The sequence below is a fragment of the Chaetura pelagica genome, unplaced genomic scaffold, assembly GCF_000747805.2.
Source record: "Chaetura pelagica isolate M959 unplaced genomic scaffold, ChaPel_1.0 scaffold503, whole genome shotgun sequence".
Lineage (NCBI taxonomy): Eukaryota > Metazoa > Chordata > Aves > Apodiformes > Apodidae > Chaetura > Chaetura pelagica.
The window spans coordinates 5,304-27,762 of record NW_009952807.1 but is presented as its reverse complement, the minus strand read 5'-3'; the positions used below and the strand labels follow the sequence as shown (position 1 = coordinate 27,762).

At 39.4% G+C, this 22,459-nt stretch overlaps 1 protein-coding gene across 1 annotated transcript in view; it reads right to left on the bottom strand.

Annotated features, from left to right (window-relative positions):
- LOC104386417 (contactin-associated protein-like 2) overlaps positions 1–21,747 on the bottom strand; it is a gene marked incomplete at its 5' end in the record, with an annotated part of 120,189 nt that extends 98,442 nt beyond the window's left edge. Inside the window, 3 exons of the mRNA XM_009995027.1 lie at positions 244–480; positions 2,956–3,174; positions 21,577–21,747. Of these exons, the coding sequence (XP_009993329.1) occupies positions 244–480; positions 2,956–3,174; positions 21,577–21,747 (627 nt within the window). The remainder of the gene's footprint in view (positions 1–243; positions 481–2,955; positions 3,175–21,576) is intronic.
- Between the last annotated feature and the right edge of the window lie 712 nt (positions 21,748–22,459).

Below are 22,459 nucleotides of genomic sequence, written 5' to 3'. Positions count from 1 at the left end.
CATTCCTGACGCATTTTTTTGTTGTGTTACTTGATTTAAATAGGTAACATGTATTCGTACTAATGAGAGATGTGATTTTAAATCATCACATTCAGATCCTGGAAGTATTATTTGACTTCTTTGTAAGAAGTATTGACCAGGATTTACTTGTGTAATTAATAAAAGCTGTAGCATTAATTCTATTGTGTTTTTTCTTAGGCAGACAGTTCTTCCATACTCTGCCTCCTGCACTGAAGCATTTACCTTTAATGCAAAATGGTCCATCATAGGCAGTTCTGGAGCAGTCACAGGAGTAGCCATTGTATTTCTCCACACATTTCCCACCGTTTGCACAGTACATCCCATAGCTGGTGCAATGGCCTGAGCAGCCAGGCTTCACCCCTGGCGTGACTTTCGCTCTGTCTTCCAGGTCTAGGGTCACCCCGTTCATCCTTAATGAACGAATGCAACCTAGGAAACCTCGCTGGCCTCCTGCAGCACCTGAGGGGGAAAATAAACTGTGAGACAACACAGAACTGTTGTAATTCCACATGAAAGAACCTGCTCAGCTTGTGACAGCAGATGGCAGTAAGTAGTATCTTTGTAAAGGCAAGGAAGTGCCTTGTCCTTAAATCAATTAAGAATAATTTTTGGGACCATATCATAAGTAAGCATAAACAGTAGGTCTGTTTGCTTTTCAGTGATGAGGCATTAGAGATTCTAGCCCTTCAGTGTAAGACTTTATTTCATTTCAACTTCAAAATTTTTAGAGATAACAGTGGAAGAAGTGGGCTTGGAATGATTGCTAAGGTATAGCCTTACTCTCCATATGGCTAGTGATGATGGATGCTAATAATAGTGCCATAATATGTTATGCACTGTTACATTTTTCAAAGCCACAATGGGGAAGGAAGGAAAAGATTTAAATCCCCACTCTCAGTTGCAATAGGAATTATAGATTTTTATTTCCAAGCATATACTGTATATATAGGGTATGCTGTTTAGTTGCCTGAGTGTAGGGTGAAGGATGTAACACTGAAGAATTACTTTTGATCATCTGAGTTGAGATGGCTTTTCTTAGCAGTCAGTAAAACCTGTTACATTTTTCCCCCCCTAGCAAACACTTGCTGAAAAATGTGATTTTAACTACGAAAGTCTTGTTTGCAGATGGATTAGAAAGAAAACAAACAAACAAACAAAACCAACCCCAAATGCAAGCAAATAACTATAATGAGTAGCTGTCATCCTTTCTCCTCATCTTCTCATGCCTTTGATTGCTGCAGTGCCTCAGGTGCCGAAGGCTCCCTGAGGAGATCTGAACACTCATCACCACAGAGCACAGAGGCTGATATTTATCTGAGAGGGGAAGAGGACTAAATACAAACCAAAGACTGAGGGCTGCTTCAAATCAGCTCTGGTAACTGGCTGACTTGGAATGAGACAAGGCAATGCTCTGTCTCTGCTCAGTGCACAGGGCCAAGGGCATTCCATTGTGGTTCCAGTCTATATAAACTCATACACTGCAGTGACAAAAAACCCTAATGCATCTAATTCCATTCTTTCCCCTCCTGGTCACTGTCCTAGCACCTAGGACACCAAGTCATCATCTCTCAGGCTCTCTTGCTCGCCCAAGTAATAGATACTTATTCTACAGAAAGTGGAAAAGGGGGCACTGAAACAATGTTCAGTATTAGCCTCCAGAACCCAAAGTTCGGGGTGCTCATTTGGGACACTCCAATTCACCTCAATTCTCTATCTGACTCTTGGTCAAGATTTAAATCTGTTCTTTGAGATCTGTGCTCCAATAATCAAATTATAAAAAATGGATATGATTCAGAAAGAATTGCAGATCCGGACATGCAGTTTTTGACAAAGAAGGTACTAGGTATCTCACAACATTGCTGTTTAATTCAAAACTACCAACAATTCTCCGCAAACTCGAACTGGGAAAAAATCCATCTCTTCCTGATTCAGCAAAAAGCTTGGTATTTAAAAGGTTAAGGTTGCTTCTTTTAAACAAACTTCACATTTCAGTTTAATTTGAAGCTGCCTTTTATTGGGATCACAGTTAGCAGTAAAGGAGAATGTGAGCTTGTAAATAATAACTGCACAAATGGTGCCACATTCTACATGGTTTGTAGTGACACTGTACTGCTTGGTAAGGCAGTGAAAGCTTTAAATATAATTTTAATTAATTTCTGCTGTTGAATCCTGTCTAGCAGGGAAAAAAATATTGTTATATTTTTTTTCTTTGTCCCTTCCCTCTTCTCCTGTTAACAGGTATCTTGAGAGGTAACAAAGTGCTTCTTTGCTCAACATTTCATGGAGTTCTGATTCCAGCTAATAGCACATCTGCACTTTGCAGTCCAGGGCTAACAGTAAGAGAAAAACAAGTGCTGTTGGAATAGACTACCCAAAATGTAGTGGAGACCAGCAGCTCCAGAAAGAAGCTGGACTAACTTGGTTCCAGGGAATGCATTTGTGTAACACTCTGTGATGCCTTCCTACATTGAATGGGCAAACAGCCCATGAAATTCAAGGGAAAAGGTGGCAGACAGAGCTGTGAATGCAAGCATGGGCAAGGATCAGACCTAAAGAGGGTGGAAGTGCTGCTGAGGCTAGAGTGGGCACTGCAGGTACATGCAGTCCTGGAAGAGCTATGTAGAATTTTCTACTTCTGTATTGAATAACTGTGTATGTGCGAGAGACACATGGCAGAAAAGGACTCTGGCACTACTGCCTGCTAGAGGCACTTTCAACCAGGAGTTGCAGGTGGATAAACAAAAAAAATTCTTATTCTTCTTATTTCTGTAACTATGGACATGCTTGTCCTTTCTTCTGCCCCCACCCACGTGCTGTCAGGCAAGTACTTTGGGAGCACAACTTTCCACATCAACTAACTGCTGCTGGCAAGACACAAAGCAAAGAGTGTTCAGCGTGTGACAGCAAAGCCTGGTCACCTGCTCTCCATCTTACCAACATAGAGCTGGCTGTACAATTCCAGCCGTGTGTGTCCTTCTGTTGGCGCTTTTCGGACCTCCAGGGGTAACTGGTCTACCTGCAGGCTGGCCTGTTTGACATTCCTCTCAGCGTTGACCCGATGCCACTGGTCATCATTGAGCTGGTTGGGAGATCTAACGATGATTTCCACCGGCCCATTTCCAACATCAAATGAAAAGGAAACCTCCGTAGCAGCTGAAACGCCAAGCAAAGGGAACCCAGCTTATGTTGTAAACAAGTTCACTTATACTTCCTAAATAGAAGAGTTGTATTTGCTTGAAATATGCACTGCTTAGCCACCTGTGAGAATTTATAAGCACATTCAGTTCCTTTTGATTTGAGTAGGAGTTAAAGTATTGCCAAGGAAGCCATTGTGAAAAGTTTCTACAGCGTGTGATGGAAAGTAAATGGGTTTGGCATGTAACATTTAACCAGAATGAACTATATCCTTGAAGAGGATTTTTATTTCCACTAATAATTTGAATAATATTGGAAAAAGCAGTTCATCAGGTCTCAGAAGAGACATGAACAGACCATGAAACAATGACTTTTTTTTTTTTTTTTTACTTCAGCAGGTTTCCCATTTCCACAGTTTTTATAAAGAAATATACATATTGATAAAAGTGGTGCAACGTCCACTTTTTCAAATTTCTTTTGAGGGGCAATTACTTTTTACAATGAACTACTAATGCAGTGGTAATGACATATGTGAGATTCTATGGCTGAAAAAGAAATGGATCCTTAGCAAGTACTATAGTGCTCAATTCATAGTAGATAATTCAAAACATGTTTTGAAATTTTACATTAGGCTCTACTGGACATTCCTTCAAGTCACCCTGAACAGACTACATCACTGACATTTATTATTAAAGAGGAAGTTGAGTATTAATACATAGATGATTTTGAAATGAAGAAATACTATTTTGACCTTGTTACTGATACTTAGTTTTTGTAATTTGGGGCTTTAAATTTTATTATGGTGGCAAAACATCAGATGGAATGGTTACCAGAAAAAGGATTAGCAATAATAGCATTCACAAGGAAGGGTACTAGACAGAAGTAAAGACAACCAAGAGTTCAATTTAATTTTTCTTACATATAAAAGAAAACAGCAGTAGCACCCTTTTAACTGTTCTGAAAGATCTTGCACGTCCAATTATGGTCTCAGTGAGCTGTGGTTTCTTGCTAGCTTGAATTAACAGCAAAACAGTCTTACAGAAAAGCAGTCTTAAAAAATCTTACTCAGCATGGCTATTAAATTGTGGCAGAAGCACCACTTCATGATCATTACCAACAATACTGATAGTGGGAAATATTTTTGTACATGACCCAATAGATATTCACAAGGTTATGTCAGAATTAGATGCATTTTTATGAAAACTAGAAGGAATGAACTTTTTACAGAGAATGTTCTTTCTAACCAAATGTATTATACAAGTGTAATATCTGATTTTTTTTTTCTGCAAAACCGGCTATTTCTAAAAGAAAAAATTAAAAGCGTATTTTATTGCTGTACTCTCTGTTCTATGCTGAATAAAATAATTTCATTTCTTAAATGCACTGCCTTTCACAAGCCATGAATTTAGCCTATTTGGCCTTTTGCACTTTAGAGGACAGAAAATCTGTATGAGCCAAGGCTTCCCATTAAAGAAATGAAGATGTTTCATTTTATTATGTCTTCTAGCTTCTGCAGTTCTGTCAATAAACTCAGGCAAATTAGGAATTTGAGTAAAATCTCTTCAGGACTTAAGTTGTATGTTGTATTCAAGTCTATTTTCAGGGGTGTGCATGTAATTCTCCTTTATTTTGTCCTTTCATGACCTGCCTCAGATTTCTTTACTATTACACTTGAATTACCTCTCAAATGCTGCCTGTCTACAAGACTACAAACGGAGAACCCTTTAGTAGACTTCTCATCTTTTTCAGAGGCAACTGATGACGCTGCTGCTGTTGCTCATGGGCATCTTGAGTACAACCCCATCCAGGATTTTCAAAACCTCTGCAAGAAAGCCTCTTTGTTTGCAAGATCTTGGTCTTCCGGATATTTCAAGTAGAAGTTCTGCGCTTGCATAGTGTAGCTTTATGCATGGCTTTAAACAGAAATCTGCATCACAGCCTGGGAGACTTAAAATGAAATTTGTACTTATTGAAGAAAATTATTCACTCTGACATTGAAGTATCACTTGTGTAACTTCATGTTATATTTTTATATGTAATCTTATAGTTAGTGAAGGAAAAACATTCAAGAAAAATCTTGTAATCAGAGGCTGTTTTCAGTGCATGCACATGCTGATGTGGAAAGTTAGAGAATGCAGTACAGCATCTATGGACTGTGCTTATCCACCCTCAAGCAGCCTAAAAATGTGAATGACATAAACCAAAGCAGAGGAAACTTACTTGCTAGACTGATGGATTTAAAACATTTAAAGGCTGTCAATTAAAAGAGCTTTGCAGATGGGCAGAGGGTGTATAACAACATGTCTCAAATGCAAGTTACATTGCTGGTTCTTAATTTCCATTAGAATTCATTTTTGGGTGTATAGATTAAGCATATTCTCCAACCAGGGGCATCTCTAGGTAAAATGATAGGGACTCGTATCTTAACAGAAATGGATGAACTTCTGATAATGGGCACATTAGTCAGAAAGGAAGACAAAAGGAATTTTACTCCCCAGTAAATGAAACAGGGGATCTGGTGGCAACTGACATGGAGTGGGCTGAGGAACTCAACAACATCTTTGTCTCAGTTTTCACTGGCAATTGCTCTTCCCACATCTCGAGTCCCTGCATCTCAGCATTTTTGGAAGAAAAATCTGAAATTGCTGAACTATGAAATAAAAAACGGAAATAAATCAGCATTTTGGTTTATTTAGGCAGTACAAGGTTTTGTAATGCAAACTTCATAAAACTGAACAAGGGTGATTTTTTTCCTGTGCTCCTGCCATATATATTGACTCAATAAACTGAGGCTTGTGGCTTAGTTTTACCCTTTCTGTGCCTTGTGCAATTACATGTAATTAAATCTGAACATGTTTCTTTCATTGATTCAATTTTCTAAGGTCTTGGGTCATTGTCAGCCATCTGTTCAGAACATAGAAGCGAAACTTTGGAAAACAAAATGCCCCTCTCACTCTTTGTTCTGAGTTCTTGTTTTCACCATTTCCTCATCTTAAATCTAGGAGGCATTTGTCCATAGAAAGGGACACAACTGAGCCACCCCACAGGAAGACCGGGATAAGCAAGAACCTTATGAAGTTCAACAAAGACAAATGTAAAGGCTTGCAACTGGTAGAACATAATCCAGGCCTGCAGCAAAGGCTGGGATCTAACCATAGGCTGGGGAGAAGCTCTGTGGAATTGGACCTGGGGGTCTTGGTGAACAGCAAGCTCAACCTGAGTGAACATTGTGCTGCTGTGGCAAAGAAAGCCAACAGGACGCTGGGATGCATCCACAAAGGCATCACCAGCAGGGATGGTCATCATCCCGCTCTACTCGGCACTTGCCAGGTGACACCTGGTATACTGTGTTCAATCCTGGTCCCCACTATACAAAAAAGGTGCAGACAGGCTGGAGAGGGTCCAGAGAAGGGCCACAAAGATGATCAAAGGACTGGGAAGCCTGCTGTATGAGGAAAGGCTGAGAGAACTGGCTTTGTTCAGCCTGGAGAAAAGAAGGCTTAGGGGAGACCTTAATGCCATGTTCCAGTACTGAAGAGTGGCTACCGAGAAGGTGGAGACTCCCTTTTCACAAGGAGTCACATGGAAAAGACGTGAGGTAATGGGTATAAGTTACTCCTGGGGAGATTCTGACTGGACACAAGAGGAAAATGGTTCAGTTTGATCCTTGTTGATAAACTGCAGGCTAGGATTGCTAGCTATAATGAGGCTGCAAGCAAGGAAAGAGACACTGACAGATGAGTGGGTACTCACAAGATGCTAAGCAGTAGATGGAGGTTCTCAAGACACATTAGCCATGAAAAAAAAAAGGAGAGATTGCAACCCTCCTCACTGTCATTTTGTATGCCTGATTCTCTGTTTATGTCTTTCTCTCCCGTTATCCTTTCTCTGAAACACACACTTTAATCGCCTCCCTTGTCCTTTGTTCCTCTTATTTTCCCTGATGCATTTTTATACTCTTCAATGGGACTCATTGATGTTTTAGTTGACTTACATCAAAGGGGATGGTATCTAACTTCTTTAGGATCCTTTTGAAATCCTGCTCTTAGAACATGAATGCCTTGTTACAGCTAGATCCGGAGCTCGTTTGCTTAGCTGTAAAACGGGATACAATAAGCTATAAACTGTAGACTAAAACCAGTCAGAGAGATTTTCTCCCTCCACTTTTCTTGCTTGTTCTGTGAAAACAACAGCTTGAAAATATTCTCTCTGTAAGGGAAGCATCTGCCCAAACATCGTGAACAGTTTGTAAATAAACCTCTGACGAAGGGCTCACTAACTAAACCCATAGACAGAATTCAGTGGAATGGCTGAAAATGAATGAAAGCTTAATGAACAGGGATGCTAAACGTATCCAGAGCTACTGGTTTATGCATCATGTATCTTTATATAGATATCCATCACCAGGGTCAAGATCAGGTCTCATATTTGTAGTCACTGGAATCCTTCCCATTGACTTTAGTAGACCCTGGATAGAAAAAGAGCTTTCCAGACTTTAAAAGCAACTGTCTTGTCCACCTTTCCAGCTTAAACACAGACAACTGAGTTTAAAGATTTGCAATAATGTCATCTTTAAATTACCTGTCCTGCTGACCTCATTTGCACAGGGATGAGTTGACTATGCCAATGCTGACACTGAAACAGCATTGATTGCTGAAAGGATGTGGAAAGGGCTACAGATGCTACCCTGAAGTGCCATATTGAAATACAGGACCTGCTTTGAGGAGGCCGCTTCTCAAAGGACACAACTAAATATTAATGCCACCAGAACAACATCTCAGAGAGAAATTGTTGATTCAAGTCACTTGACTGCAATGCAGGAATTACCGCGTAGCTTGGCTGGCAATAATAATAAATAATAAATAATAAAATAATCAGGTAGTTGTCAAAAATCATGACCATATTTATACTAATGGGGCTAAGTATCTAGAAGATTTCATAAAATATCTAATTCCCAAATGAAATGGCCATTTGAACTAATAAGCAAAAGCTTCACTCATTTGACCAAATTACAGTGCACATCTCTGCCCAAGACTGCAGTGATCCCTGAGCCAAGTGCCAAATGAAGTAGCTCTGAAAGCTACCCAGCTGCATCAGCACGATGCTGTGCCAAGAGCAGTTAATTCTAATAAGAGGCTATACTGCACCTAGGATCAAACCCAGCATAGCTGAGTGCTGATTTATGTGGACATACTATCTTTCTTGGAATTAGCTCAGGTATCTCTCTAACATGGGGTTTCATTGTACTGACTAGACACACTCTACATTTGCCTGTGGGTTAACAAGTCAAAGAAAAAAATCATGGAACTTTATACTCTCTCAGGTCTTATGCAGTAATTTATGTAAGTGTCAAGAAGGACAAAAGGGTGAGTAAAGCTATAATTTTGATTTAACATCATTTAACACCCAGTTCTCAAGGTATAAATCCATCCACAAGCTATAACATAATAACAAGTGAGGCTCAGTGTCTTCCTGAACCTTTAGAACTAGCTGAAATTCTGTATGGAGTAAACAACACATTGGACAGGCATAGAATTACAGAACCATAGCATGGTTTAGGTCAGAAGGGACCTTTAAAAGTTATCTAGTCCACCCCCCCTGCCATGGGCAGGAACATCTTTCACTAGATCAGGTTGCTCAGAGGCCCATCCAACCTGACCTTGAACACTTGCAATTATGGGGCATCAACAACTCTGGACAACACGGTCCAGTCTCTTACCACCCTTTACCATTCTGTAAATAATATCTTCCTTATAACCAATCTAAATCTACCCTCTTTTGGTTACAAACCATTGCCCCTTGTCCTGTCACTGCAATTGTTCATAAAACGTCTTTCTCCATGTTTCTTATAAAAACCTTTTATATATTGAAAGGCAACAATGTCTCCTGAGAGCCTTCTCTTCTCTAAGCTGAACAATCCCAGCTCTCTCAACCCTTCTTCACAAAGTGGTCCAGCTCTGTGATCACTTTGGTGGCCCTTCTCTAGACTCAATTTAACAGGTCTATATCTATCTTGTGCCAGGGACCCCAAGTGGGGTCTCACAAGTGCAGAGTAGGAGGGAGGATCATGTCCCTCAAATTGCTGGCCACACTTCTTATACAGCCCAGGTTACGATTAGTTTTCTGGGCTGCAAGTGCACACTGCCAGCTCATGTCCAACTTTCTGTCCATCAGTACCCTGAAGTCCTCCTCTGTAGGACTGTTCTCAATCCTTTCATCACCCAGTCTGTAGGGATACTGGGGATTGCCCCTGACTCAGGTGCAGGACCTTGCACCTGGGCTTACTGAAATTCATGAGGTTCCCATGGGCCCACTCCTCCAGTCTGTCCAAGTCCCTCTGGATGGCATCCTTTCCCTCAAGCTATGAACTGTACCACTCAGCCTGGTGTCATCTGCTAATTTGCTGAGGCTGCCCAGGGAAGTGGTGTAGTCAACATCCCTGGACATGTTTAAAAGCTGTGTAGATACAGTGCTTAGGGACATGGTTTAGCAGTGGACTTAATAGAGTTAAGTTAATGGTTGGATTGATGATCTTAAAGGTCTTTTCCAATCTAAATTATTCTATGATTCTATGATTCCATGTCACTGGTGAAGAAGATATTAGATAGCATTGGTCCCAGTATGAAGCCTTGAGGCACACCGCTTATCAACTGGTTTCCACTTGGACACTGGACCATTGACCACAACTTGTTTGACACGGCTACCTAGCCAGTTCCTTATCCATCTAACAGTTCGTACATCAAACCCATATCTCTCCAATTCAGCAGCAAAAATGTTGTGAAGGATCATATCAAAGGCCTTACAGAAGTTCAGATGACCATTAGCAGCTCTTCCCTTGTCCACTCATGCAGTCACTTCATTGTAGAGGGCTGCTAGATTAGTTAGGCACAATAATCCCTTGGTGAAGACATTTTGACTGCCTCTAATCACCTCTCTGTCATGCATATGCCTCAATATACCTTCCAGGGTATGATCTTACCAGGCAGAGGGGTGAGGCTGACTGGTCAGTAGTCCCAAGGGTCCTTGTTTCCACCCTTTTTAAAAATGAGTGTGATGTTTCACTGTTTTTCTGGTCACTTGAGTGCCATGACATTTCAAATATCAAGGAGAGTGGCTTGCCTACCACATCTATAAATTCTCTCAGGACTCCGAGATGCATCTTGTCAGGTCCCATGGACTTACATACACTCATGTTCCTCATGTGGTCTAGAATCTAAGTTGGGTTATGATGGGAGGCACTTTGTTTCCCCAGTCCCTGATGTTCAGGGACTTGAGAAATGTGGGAAGCACGATTACTATTTATGTAGATGAAATATTACTTCCCTGTGAAAAAGGAAGTCCAGTGACTGCTATTAGCATTAACATTTTGATGATATAACTATAAAGTCACTTTTTAAAATTATGAGTGATTTCAGACAATCTGTAACAGTAGTATTGATTTCTGCTTAGTGAAATTTTTGTTGCCTGACGAAAATATTTTTAAAGATACCCTCAGTTAGTTGAGTGGCTTTAACCAGTAAAGGAAAAAATTAATATTCAGAAAAGATGCAAATAGAAATCAAACGGTGGCTTTTGCAAAGATTAAAGAAACTAATTTATGGTGAATAGGATTATTAAATTCCTCTGCTAATTCATTAGGAATACAGAACTCTTCCAAAGGACTGAAGCTTCTTATGACCTTCTCAGCGTGCTTTTAGATAGAGTTTTTATTTTGGAATTTTCAAAATATCCTGCAGACCAAAAAAACCCCAATCCGAATTAAAAAAAAACAACAAAAAACAAAGGCTTTGTCAAATGCAGAAAGCGCATCCCTTGAAGTGCCTATCCTTGTATTTTTCATCCTCAGTTTCCCACCATTTAATCTGCAGTCTGAAGGCTCTTGATTCAGTCTCTATGGTGTGTAGTATCTACATCTGGTAGCTGCAAACATGCAGTGACATTTTGTTGTGAAAGGACAGGGAATTAGATTTACTAAGAGGTGTTGTCCTGATCCAGCAAAGAGCTGCTGCTTTCCTATGCATATGACTATTGTCACATTGTCAGACAAGAATACATTAAAAAAAACAAACGTGGAAAAGGCAAATGAGGAGAAAGCAGATGGAAGTTGGAAGGCAGGAATGAGAGTAACTACTGATGTTCCCCAGGGGTCAATCTTGGCTCCAAACCTTTTCAAATCTTAATGAATGACCTATATGATGCCAGGCTAGAATGTACCCTCAGCAGGTTCACTGAAGTCACAAAACTGAGATGTCCATGCTGCCACCCAGAGGGACCTAAACAGGCTGGAGAAATGAACTGACAGGAACCTCATGAAGTTCAGCAAGTGGAACTGCACAGTCCTGCATCTGGCCAGGAACAACCGCTGCACCAGTACGTGCAGAAATTACAGTTTGTTACAAGTAAATACAAATAAATAAAAAATCACAGATAATTATTCTCCTAGTCTGTTGGCTAGTCTGCAGCATCAAGCTTAGTTTTGTTGTGCACATACCACTTGCACCAATATCTATCCCTATCTACATATTCTGAATCATTTCAGTGCTTCCTTATTGCTGTTTCACATCAGTTCACTGCAACACTTTTTATTCTTTTATTTTTTTATTCCACTCTTTCTTTTTTTCAGTATTTAAGGGAATAATTGACTAGTGGGATAATTCCCTCAAGCACACATTTACAGCTGCACTGTTTTAGCAGCACTAGTATTAAAAGGGGGCTGTTCACTACCATAGTCTGCTCTCAGAAGGTTAAGAAGTTGCACAGAGAAAGAGATCTGTCTGTGAGAGGCAGCGCTTGTTGATCACAGCTTGTTTCTGGTAGAGAGTAATCATATTAGTTGGCTATTGTGTTTCCCTGCTTACACACAATTAGATTACTACTTTGGAGCAGAAGCTGGAGCAAAGAACAGTGAAGACTTATAATCCTTCCCTAAGCATGATCCAACCTGCTGTCTGACTGCAGCTGAGGGGGAACTTTTAACTGCTGGAAATCTGTCTTGACCTTCTCCGAAGCGCACAGGCTACCTATGATGTGCTAAATGCTGTCCAGGTGCAAAGTAGTAAAAAAGAATGGTCCTGGCTTCTCTCATCTCCTGGACAGACAGCAATTCTCTTTCTATTGGCAGACAACTAGTTACACGTATAATTCACAATATTTTGGAAAGGTGGAGCTATAATGGATCTCAATATGAACGGAAAACAGAACTGAATATGGTGTTTTCCTCATCCTGAGCAAGCATCTGTGTGAGGACAAAAATAAGGAGGGATTTGATTTTGGTAGTATCTAAGAATCGCTTATTTTAATTCCACTTTAAATCAACTCAGTTATCAACTAACCAACCAAACAGAAATAACAGTCTTCCTATACAGTAGATTAGATTGCTTTGGGGGATAAAACATATTTCATTACATGAAAGTACAATTTTTTCTCATAAAAGATCATGCTAAGGCCAAATATGCCCTAAGAAGATAATTATTTATTAGCATTATTTATAAATTACTTTGGTTATGCTATTTGCACTGCAGCTGTTTGTAGACAAGCACTTAGAAACCACTCATATTTTTATGATTATATTCTAGTTGATGTAATAATTTTCAGCCATGGACATTAAGAATGAAAAATAACTTCATCAGTACTGCATAAACAGGGAACCAAAGTGAAGACATGTGAAAGGACTTGTTTAAGGTCAAACCTGATGGTTAGAGCAGGGCTTGAAAAAATACTTACTTCACTTCTAAGGCAATAAATACAATTTAAGCCAGATATTACCTCCCACCCAGCCAGCCCTCTTCCAGGAACAACTAAGCTGCCTAGAAGAAAGGAAGGAATGGTGACTCACTTGAAGGCTGTTGTTGATTCATCTCATGAGAGTAACTAAAGCTTAAAAAAATACAGCCAGCAATACCTTCTGGTCTTTTTTGTGAGAGATGATTCACACAAAGGGAACTAGTCAGTGCACTGAGTGGAATAGAGAGGAGGTGTGTGCTTTCCTCTCTGTAGAGGGTTATAATATACTTCATTATATTCTTTTCACTGCAACGCTTTCCCATGAAGCTGAATTGGTCCCATGCAACAGAAGACACCACAACAAAGAGGAAGCACAGACATCAAAACAGGGCTCTCCCATGCAGGTTATAAAGGGTCTCGTGTAACTGGGAGTTACTTTTTGTTGGATGAAGGGCAAAATAAAAGTGGGTGTTAATGTTAGTGAAATCAGACTATGTCTGAGCACCGTAAAGTATCAGATTGATTTTCGAGAGGAGAGAGCAGCTTCTTTTCCTATGAGAAATTGCTATGAAGCTGGCACAGTTCTAAAAATGCTTAGCAATGGGACTGTCACATATGAATGTCATAAAAATCTGCCAAAATTGTTAAGTTGTGCATCACACTAGAAGTTTTAAGAGCCTAGTGCAGGCCTGAAAAATAGATATCTAGATTGTCATTCTTCTTTGGTGTGACTTTGAGAAACCACATTGTCCATGTCCTTTTCTTCCTCTTCTGTGGTGTTTCTCTTATTCTAACATTTGTCTATTAACTGTAGGTTCTGTTGCAGACTGTGGATAAGACTTGTAAAGGTATATAGATGCCTAGGTGGTAGCTACTGAAAACCTTTTATGTTTGGCCAGGTGCTCATGATGATTTTATTGATTTTTCTGTCTGGTCACGTAAGGCTTTCTGATTTGTAGTAGCTGTTTAATAAGCAATTCTTCATGGCTGGTATGAATTTTTTTCGTGGCTGTCCAGAGGTACCCATCAGGGCTTAAGGATCCTGCTGCACTATGCACTGCACTAACACAATAAAAAAGGCCATCCAAACATATGACTCAAGTTTTCTTTTAGTGTAGTAACTCCATATATGTATAGGGTGTGTATGAGGGGGCAGGGTAGATGGACTGAAGCTATTTACTTACTGAAAGAGCAATTCATATTAATTTCAATATCATGGGTAGAAAGTTATCAATATCACGCAGTGCCCAGATTTTACCTTGCAGTTGAGCAAGGTGAGAGTGCACATAAAGCCAGTGAGTGAAGCAGACATCACTCTATAATGTGTGGCAAAACGAGAAGTATGAAAGCACAGAAAGGATTTAACAAAGTCAATGTAGTGGATATCTTTCTTGGATTTAAAAGCCCTCTGATTTTTTGTGAGAATTGTTACAGATCTAGCATATTTGAATTTCTTCCAGATCAGAAACAGAAAACAATTGCACAGATTGATGATGAGATGGATGAAGAAAATTAAAGAACCTCCAATTGGTTTTGGGTCGAGTCATATTTAGTATTATAATTAATACCTTTGCACAAGAAGTCAGCAATTATCTGAATCTTTTTTGCCTGTCACACAGTATTGGAAAGGCCACAAAATCATACATAACCAATGGGATCCCAGTGTGATTGGCCAGAATTCCTAGGATGCAGAGGGCAGGGTAAGTATTAATTAGACACTAGTAAACCATTATCAGAATTAATGTGGATGGTTTTCAATACCTGTCTTTAGGAAAGAAGAATTCAAGGTGAAAGAGTAGGGAGAACCTTATTAGCAGAAACAGAGAAAGGAATAAAAGAAAATACTTTATGAGAAGACATGATGCGAGTTTCTCTCTTAACACAGCAATTAAAAGCTGAGAGAAGATATGATTACTCCATAAATACACAAGGGGAGAGAAAATGCTAGGAAGAAAAAATTAGTTCAGTCAAAGAACAGTACTGAAACAAGAATGAATGTCTATAAATAAATGATGCTAATAAAACTGTTAGGAATTGGAAGGTTTCTAACCAACAAAGATGTGAAAGTCTGAAACAGCTGTCCAGCTGGCACAAATTTAAATTATTTTCAATAGAGAGTTGGAAAAATTTAGGGGGCTAGAGACAGGTCATGCATCATGGTTGTTGGTGACAGTAAGGATCTAAAAGGATCCCAGAAGGTTGTTTCCTGTCTGGTGCCTAAAATAGCTGGTAATTTTGTGCAGTATAGTAAATATAGACTTTCTCCAGGAAAAAGATGAGCATACATAAAGAATGTAACAAAGCACAGGGAGCTTTGGCATGTAACAGAAAGTAGACTGAAAATGTGGATGAAGACCTGAGATGAGCTAGTGGGTAGTAGGGCCAGCAACAGTTTGCCATGTGTGGCATGTATTTAGTGCAATACAAACTAAAGTTAGGGAGAACTATGCTTTTTGTATGTGAATCAGTTCCCACCTTGAACTTTATGTGAGCTATAACTGATTTATAAGACACTGCACATAAAACTACTATTAAAGTGGCATTTATGGCAATGAGAAAAGCAACCCAGCACCCTTGAGATGAGAGGAGTAATGATGAGGGGATGCTATACCATGGGGTCATGAATGCCATACTGACATTGAGGGGAACAAAGTAGAGCAACTTGTACCTTGCCAGAGTCCAAGCTAGTTACAGAAGAGCTACTGATCGCCATAATTTCCCCACAGCCCTGTGCTAAAGATTTTCTGTTGGTTAGCTTTAGCCAATACCCCAGCTGCCTGGGGTTTATTTGCTGCCTTTGGCTTGCTCCCACTTGCCAGCCTGGGCACCTACCCCCATCTGCTAATTAGGAACAAGGACACAGGTGGAACTGACCTTCTCAGATGGGCCATAAATTGTTCTGTTTGAATATCAGGCTTTTCTGCATCCCCTACCTCATCTGAAAAGGAATCTTATCTTTAAAAGAATGGCTTGCAGTTCTTCATAGTAGGGGTTATTTTGGTAACTTTCATATTCTCCTGGAATAGGGTGAGAGTTTGCAAATACTGCTGTAAAAACATTTGGGTCAAAAAACTTCCCAGAAGAAATTTAATGTTTTTCTGTTTACTTCGGTAACTTTTTACTGGCCTCTGGGATGAAGAAATTCCTCAGTGTCCTGTGCAGTCTTTGACGTGTGGCTAATGCAACATAGTTTCCTAGGGGGTTGTTTTTTTAAAAAAGTGACCTTCTGCTAGGAAAGCAAAATAACAACTCAATTAAAAGAAACAAAAAAAGGTCACACCAGTTTGCCTACCCAGCTAGAAAAATAAAACAGTGGAAAATATAAGCTGCACTTACATTAACATATGGGAATTTAAAGAATATCATGTGGAAAGTCATTGATAGAGTATGTTAGAATTCCATTTTAGGATGCCTCTGGAGAAAGAAGTGATGAAGTTATTAAAATTTATATGAAAATATATTAATCAGTCATGATAGAGCATTCAGTCTGGAGGAATGAATGCTGTCTGGGCAGAAGCAAACAGCAGTGGGAATCGAGGTCCCTGGTCTGTCACAGCTTCTTGTCTGATTTTGGAGATGTTACTTTTGTCTCAACTGTGTAGCCTAGAAACAGCTAAGCGCAAGAAGCAATGCAGGACTTTTCAAGTGTAAATGTTAGGTGTAAGAGTGCTGTTAGTACCCTGCGCCCACAGAGCAAGCATATCCATCCTGAAGTCACAGAGCTGCTCTCCTTAGCAAGGTAAATCCTTTTCATAGCATCCAAGTTCAGTGATCACTTCCTGGGGAGACTTTTAGGGCAGCTAGCATTGCAGGGGTTATCAGCCAAGGGATATCCCCCATGTAGGAGCTGTAAACATTTCTAGCTTTGTACAGTAAATTAATAACAAAGCTCCTTCCTGTCTTAGATGTTCATGCCAGGATCAAACATAAATTGACATTTACCTCTCCAAGCCTCATATTTATTTGTTGCTTTTTTCTGTTGCAAAAGTGATTTGCTTTTTACTTACTTCAGAATAATACCAGTGAGACATAATTCATTAGTGTCTGTAAATTGCTTGGAGATGCTGCCATGAAAGGAGCTACAGAAGTGAGCAGAGTATCTTTCTCATTAGAATTATATGACAGTGTCATTAAGAGAGTTTTCTGGAACAGTTTAATTCACAGTTAGAGCAACAGTCCTGGGAATCTGTTACAAAATAGTGAGATGGTAGATGCTCCTTCCCAAATTCTCAAGAATGTGCCCCTTCCAAAATTTGCCTTCAGGAATATATCTCTTACTAAACTTGGTATTTCTCTTGATCAGAAGATTCAAATGCTTTCCATTTAGCAAACACCTCACAGGAATGAAGTAGCTGAATTTTCAGAGTCATAACTCTCCAAAGTCTTTAACTTCTATCTCATAAATGTACAAAACCACACTCTTGCTCATTTGACCCTAGTCAAGTATTGATACTCAGCTGGATTTTAGATGGTCCTTGCATGCTGCAGAGTTTCAAGTCAGTATCCTGGAGGCCTGTTTCACACAGAATCACAGAATGTTAGGGGTTGGAAGGGACCTCAGGAGATCATCAAGTCCCTGCAACTTGATGGCTCTTGCAAGGCCCCATTATGCAAAGCTGCCATTTCCAGGGAGGAGTGACTGCAAAGAACTGAAAGGAAAAGCAAACTAAGAGTCTTCAAGAATGCAACACATTGGCATATTTCATCTGGCGCAATTAAACCCTGAAGTTCCTAAAAAAAATTAACATTAGGATTGCTGGTGAAGGCCTGGAGGATCCACGTTGTTGTTGGCTGACACAGAGCCTACTGCTTCATCTCTGCTTCATGTGTGCTAGGGCTGCAACCCAACTGCGACAACAAGGGGACACAAGTAAGGGCAAATGATTAATAAAAGCAATGCCCAGTTAAAATTATGAGCAGTAGTAAGTGGGTCTCATATGGCATATATGTATCTGGTGGGCCAGTAGGTTATTTCCATTCACAGAAATACTTCATGCTATAGCCATCTCCCTGTCATCTCTCAGAGCAAGTGCCAGCAAGTACACAGTGTATGAAGAGCTGACACTAAATTCCTGTGTGCTTTCAGGTACCTGCTGGGAGGGCAAATGAGGATTTTGAGAAAGATGCCAAAGAGTTCCTTGAAATTACATTAAAACTTTTTGGTGGATTCCTGTTATGAAAGGTGCTGACAATTAACTGCCCGAGACTGTTGCCCTAGCGGGTTTCAAGATGGCAGGATACTTACCTCTGGGTTCTAAAAAGTAGATCAAGGTTAAAGAAGGAAAAGAATGCCCACAGTGAGGGGAGTAAGGGCATGTATAAATGAAAAAAACTGTGTTCTCAATGGTGTTTTTATAGGAAGACTGGATTTTAGGTTAACTCCCAAAACTGTATAGGAAAGCTTTTAAAAATTAAAGCATACATTTTTTTTCTCCATCTAAAAAACAGTTTTTACTTCCAATACAGCTTGAAATTTTGACCAGAGATGTATGATTTCTGGAAGCACTGCTTTACAGAAAAATGTGTACCTTATCCAACTACCTCCTTTCTAAGCTATCCTAGTTGTTGTCAGCTGACCAGCCAGCTATAAAAATAACGGGGCTCTGTAGATTTACTGATGTATGTAAAAAGCGAGGCTTCAGGTAATTCTACATCTCTTCCAAGTGTTCCATGAATGGTGACAAGTATGAGCCTGCCAATGGAGCTGCTTGATAAATGGAATAACTTAAGACTTCAGCCACACTCATAGTAGCATTTTATCACTGTTTTTTTTCATGACAGTCTTCCTTGTCAGCTGTTTGGAAAAGCCATTTCTTAAATCTGAAAAACATGTTCTTCCCTCCCTTCCTGTATTTCTCCATCCTCAAAGATGGCCATCTGGGGCTTCACTGAAGGTACATGAAGTTACTCTTCAAAATGCTGCAAATTCCACCACCCTTTCTTCTAAATTTAGATTTTTTTCTTATAAATCTATAACCTGTGCAGTTATTAGACCTTTAGAAGCACTCCTGTCTGTACAAGACAGCACACCACTAAAATAATTTAATGAGCATTTCTAGTGACAACTCTTGTGCTCAGAATAAAACATGGAATAGCAAACTTCTTTCCAAAGGCTTGAAGCTAAGAATTTGTATGGACTGAATTATTTGCTTCCCTAATGCATTCACCAAGTGCAACAAGCTGATCACAATACCAGTTATTGTATAGTCTTTCAGTTCCTGGTCTGTAGAGCTAAGCTGATGCATACTACATACTACAGGTGCACACTAGCATTTCAAATATTAAGAAGAGAAAACAGAATTTGCACTCTCTGGCAGCTGCTGGCAGGGCAGTGATGTCAACATTTTCCCTTTCGAATTCTAAAAAGTAGAGAAATCAAGAACAGGTTTTACAGGAAGTAATTCTTCTTCAAAGAGAACTGTACCTGTATGAGAAGGCAACAAACAGACAAAACCAACAGACCCTCTGCTTGAAGTGCAGCAGCTTGTAGTAAATATATGATGATGGCCATTATGCAAAAGTCTTTAATACAACAGAGTCAAAATCTACTAGACAATCTGATGGGTTAGCTAGAAAGTAGCCTGCCAAAGGAAAGCCTCTTCAGGGTGCAAGGACAATTCTGTAATACCGTACTGACTTAACTTTATGTTCCTATTAAGAAAGAAACGCACATACTAATTTTATGGGACTTCAGTAAAGAAGAAACAGACTTTTGAGAAGCAGCAGCAGTAGACTCTAATATAACCCATATAGGGAACTTCCAAAATTCTGAAACCTTACTTTTCTTTTGAATAAATTCCAGAAGAACCTAAGTGCAGATTAGAATGAAACAAACATGAAAAGTGTATAAAACAAATACTCATTAAATAGATGTGTAATTCAGAAGCAATACACAGTAAACTCCCCTTGAGCTGTGACTGGTAGAACATTTAAATCACAGGAAGAACTGTTTTCTGGGGTCCTGAAAATTTAAGCAATAGCTTTCAGGAAAGAAAGGTAGAGTGAAAGCAATTTTATTGAATTAACTACTTTGTTCTTTTTAGGAAATACAGTCAGGATAGTTTTAATCAAAAGAATGTTACTACTTTAATTAGCAATAGTATGTTTGAACTTACAGACTGTATTTACATATGAGATTTCAATTTCTGCCATCAAGAATTTGTAATATGAGGTTTATATTCAGGGTTGTGAGACAGAGGTTGAATTTAAACAGCAAAGGCAGTGGATCTCAAGCATAGGCTTAAAATTAAACTGTTTAATGATAGTGTGGGAACACTGTGACATGCTTTCTTGAACTGGTGCATCTATTCAGCAAGCCAGTGCAGCATGATTATTATTTAACCTGTGTTGAGTTCAACAAGTCACCTTTATTCACTGATATTGTCACTTTTTAGCTAAGTGAACAACACGGCTAGTCTGATAACTACTGTGGCTGACAACACCTTCCATACAGCAGAAGAGCAAGAAGCTCTGGAGAGCTTCCCACATCTGTAAATTTGAGATTCAGCAATATCAACTGAATTCCTTGAAGAAAAAGGGAAAGAAGCCACTTGGAACATGGCTTTTTATTCTTAAGTGAGGGAAATTTTAGATACATTTTAAAGGGGCTTCCTGTTGGATTCTAAATTTCCACATTCTAATTTGCATGTCTAGACTTCGGAAAGTGTCAAAAATGGCTTTCTGTTTTAAAATAACGTGCATGTGTAAATCATATTGAGTCTGCATTAAAATAGATTGTTCAGGCTATGCAAACCATTTCTTTTCTTTCAATATAAATGTCTTCCGATACTGACTTTTCTGTGCACCAATATTTAGAGCTGGTTCCTTGGCATCCCTGAGTAGATCCTGCAGCAGAAGGAAGTACAAATGCTTTTCCTTGTACTGGCGTGCAGGGAGGCAGCTTGCTGCACTCGTGTGACCCTGCTGCTGTAATGTGCCACTGTAGGCTGGGCTGACAGCCCCACAGAGCGCTGCACACCTGTCACCGCTCCCCTTCATGGCAGGGCAAACTGGGCTGAGGGAGAACAAGGAAGACATAGAGATTTTTTTGCTCCCTAATTTCAACTGTTTCAGTTTCACTAAGCAGAATTCAGGTATGGATGAGGATTTCAGCATCTTCCTTGGAAAGTTTGCCCCTGGGCCATTAAAAAATATTTTAAATAATAAAATTGACTTGCCTCTTGATTTCATTATGCCTGCTGTTTCAGATCTGTGGTTTTCTTAACAGATAATGCTGTTAAAGATTTGTTTTGATGAGATATTTTAGGGTTTTTAAATATTATATGGAAGTTCTTAGCTCTTTGGCTCCTTTCGGTGCTGATTAGGATGGTCTCTCTGTTTTGTTCTTTCTCATATTTCCAAAACATCCGTGAGATAAAACAGAAAAGCACATGGAGCTGAAGACATACACTTTAAAGAAATAATTCTGTCAAGAATTTCAGGTCAGAGTCATTTTTATAACTGATCTTACTAGCTCTATCCTTCCTAGCTCTATCCTCCCCTAAATAAACAACCCAAATATACTTCATGTGCTCCTCCTAAGGCAACTTGAAAATATGCTAAGCAGCTTGATTTGGAATTTTTTCCAGAATTTAGTGACCTTACAGATTTGACTGAACTACACATGTTTCTTGAAACCTACAACCTGACACAAACCTGTTCAGGTGCCAAGATGAGTGATAGAAAGCACATACTTACATTTCAGCTCCAGTTTGATGAAGTCAGTGTTGCCCAGATTCTCAAGAAACACCCCATCCGAGGCCGATGTTTTGAAATAGAAAGAGATGTCTGCGCTGGTTTCCCCTTGGAAGGTGGAGAAGTGAAGGTAGGATGATGATGTAACAAAAGAAGCCGCGTTCCAGTAATTCCCTGCATGGGAAAGGCAAAAAGATACATATTTCAGAGCTCTCTTGCAGCTGTTTGAAAAATTGAAGCTTTTATGTCAATACATGCTACACTGTTGTCTATGCTGAAAAAAAACCCAGGCACCTTGACTTTACTACCTCCTTTTTGTTTTTTTTTCTGGATCTGGTGTGTCACATTTCAGAAGGCAGAGAAAGTTTAATGTTATATTTTCAAGTTCTCAGTTTATCATGTTCAGTCATCCACAAATGTGTTGCTACTACATATTTAGTATAATAACACTGAATTAATGGGAGATCAGACAGATGGGCCAAACACTCGTTAGGTGACTGCTTCACCTCAGGCACGTTTTGATTTCAAACATTGCTTCATGTGTATCTTACCTGTCTTCACATTTATTCAACAGAACTACACCCATTTATTTAGAAAATGTATCCATGTCTATTACAAGTCTGTTACTACATATAAAAGTAAAACTCCAATAAACGAAGCTAAGCAATACAGACACAATTAACATATGCCCCAACAGTCCCCTAATACATTTCCACTGGAGTAACATAATTATTAGTATTATTCAAGATCTATAACAGTACTTTAGCTAGCATGCCAGTCAACATTCTGTGCAAGGTAGCATTACATTGCAAAAACAAAAAACTGAGGAGATATAGGTGATATGGTAAGCCAATGAGAGACTAAAACAGTTAATTTTACTTTCAGC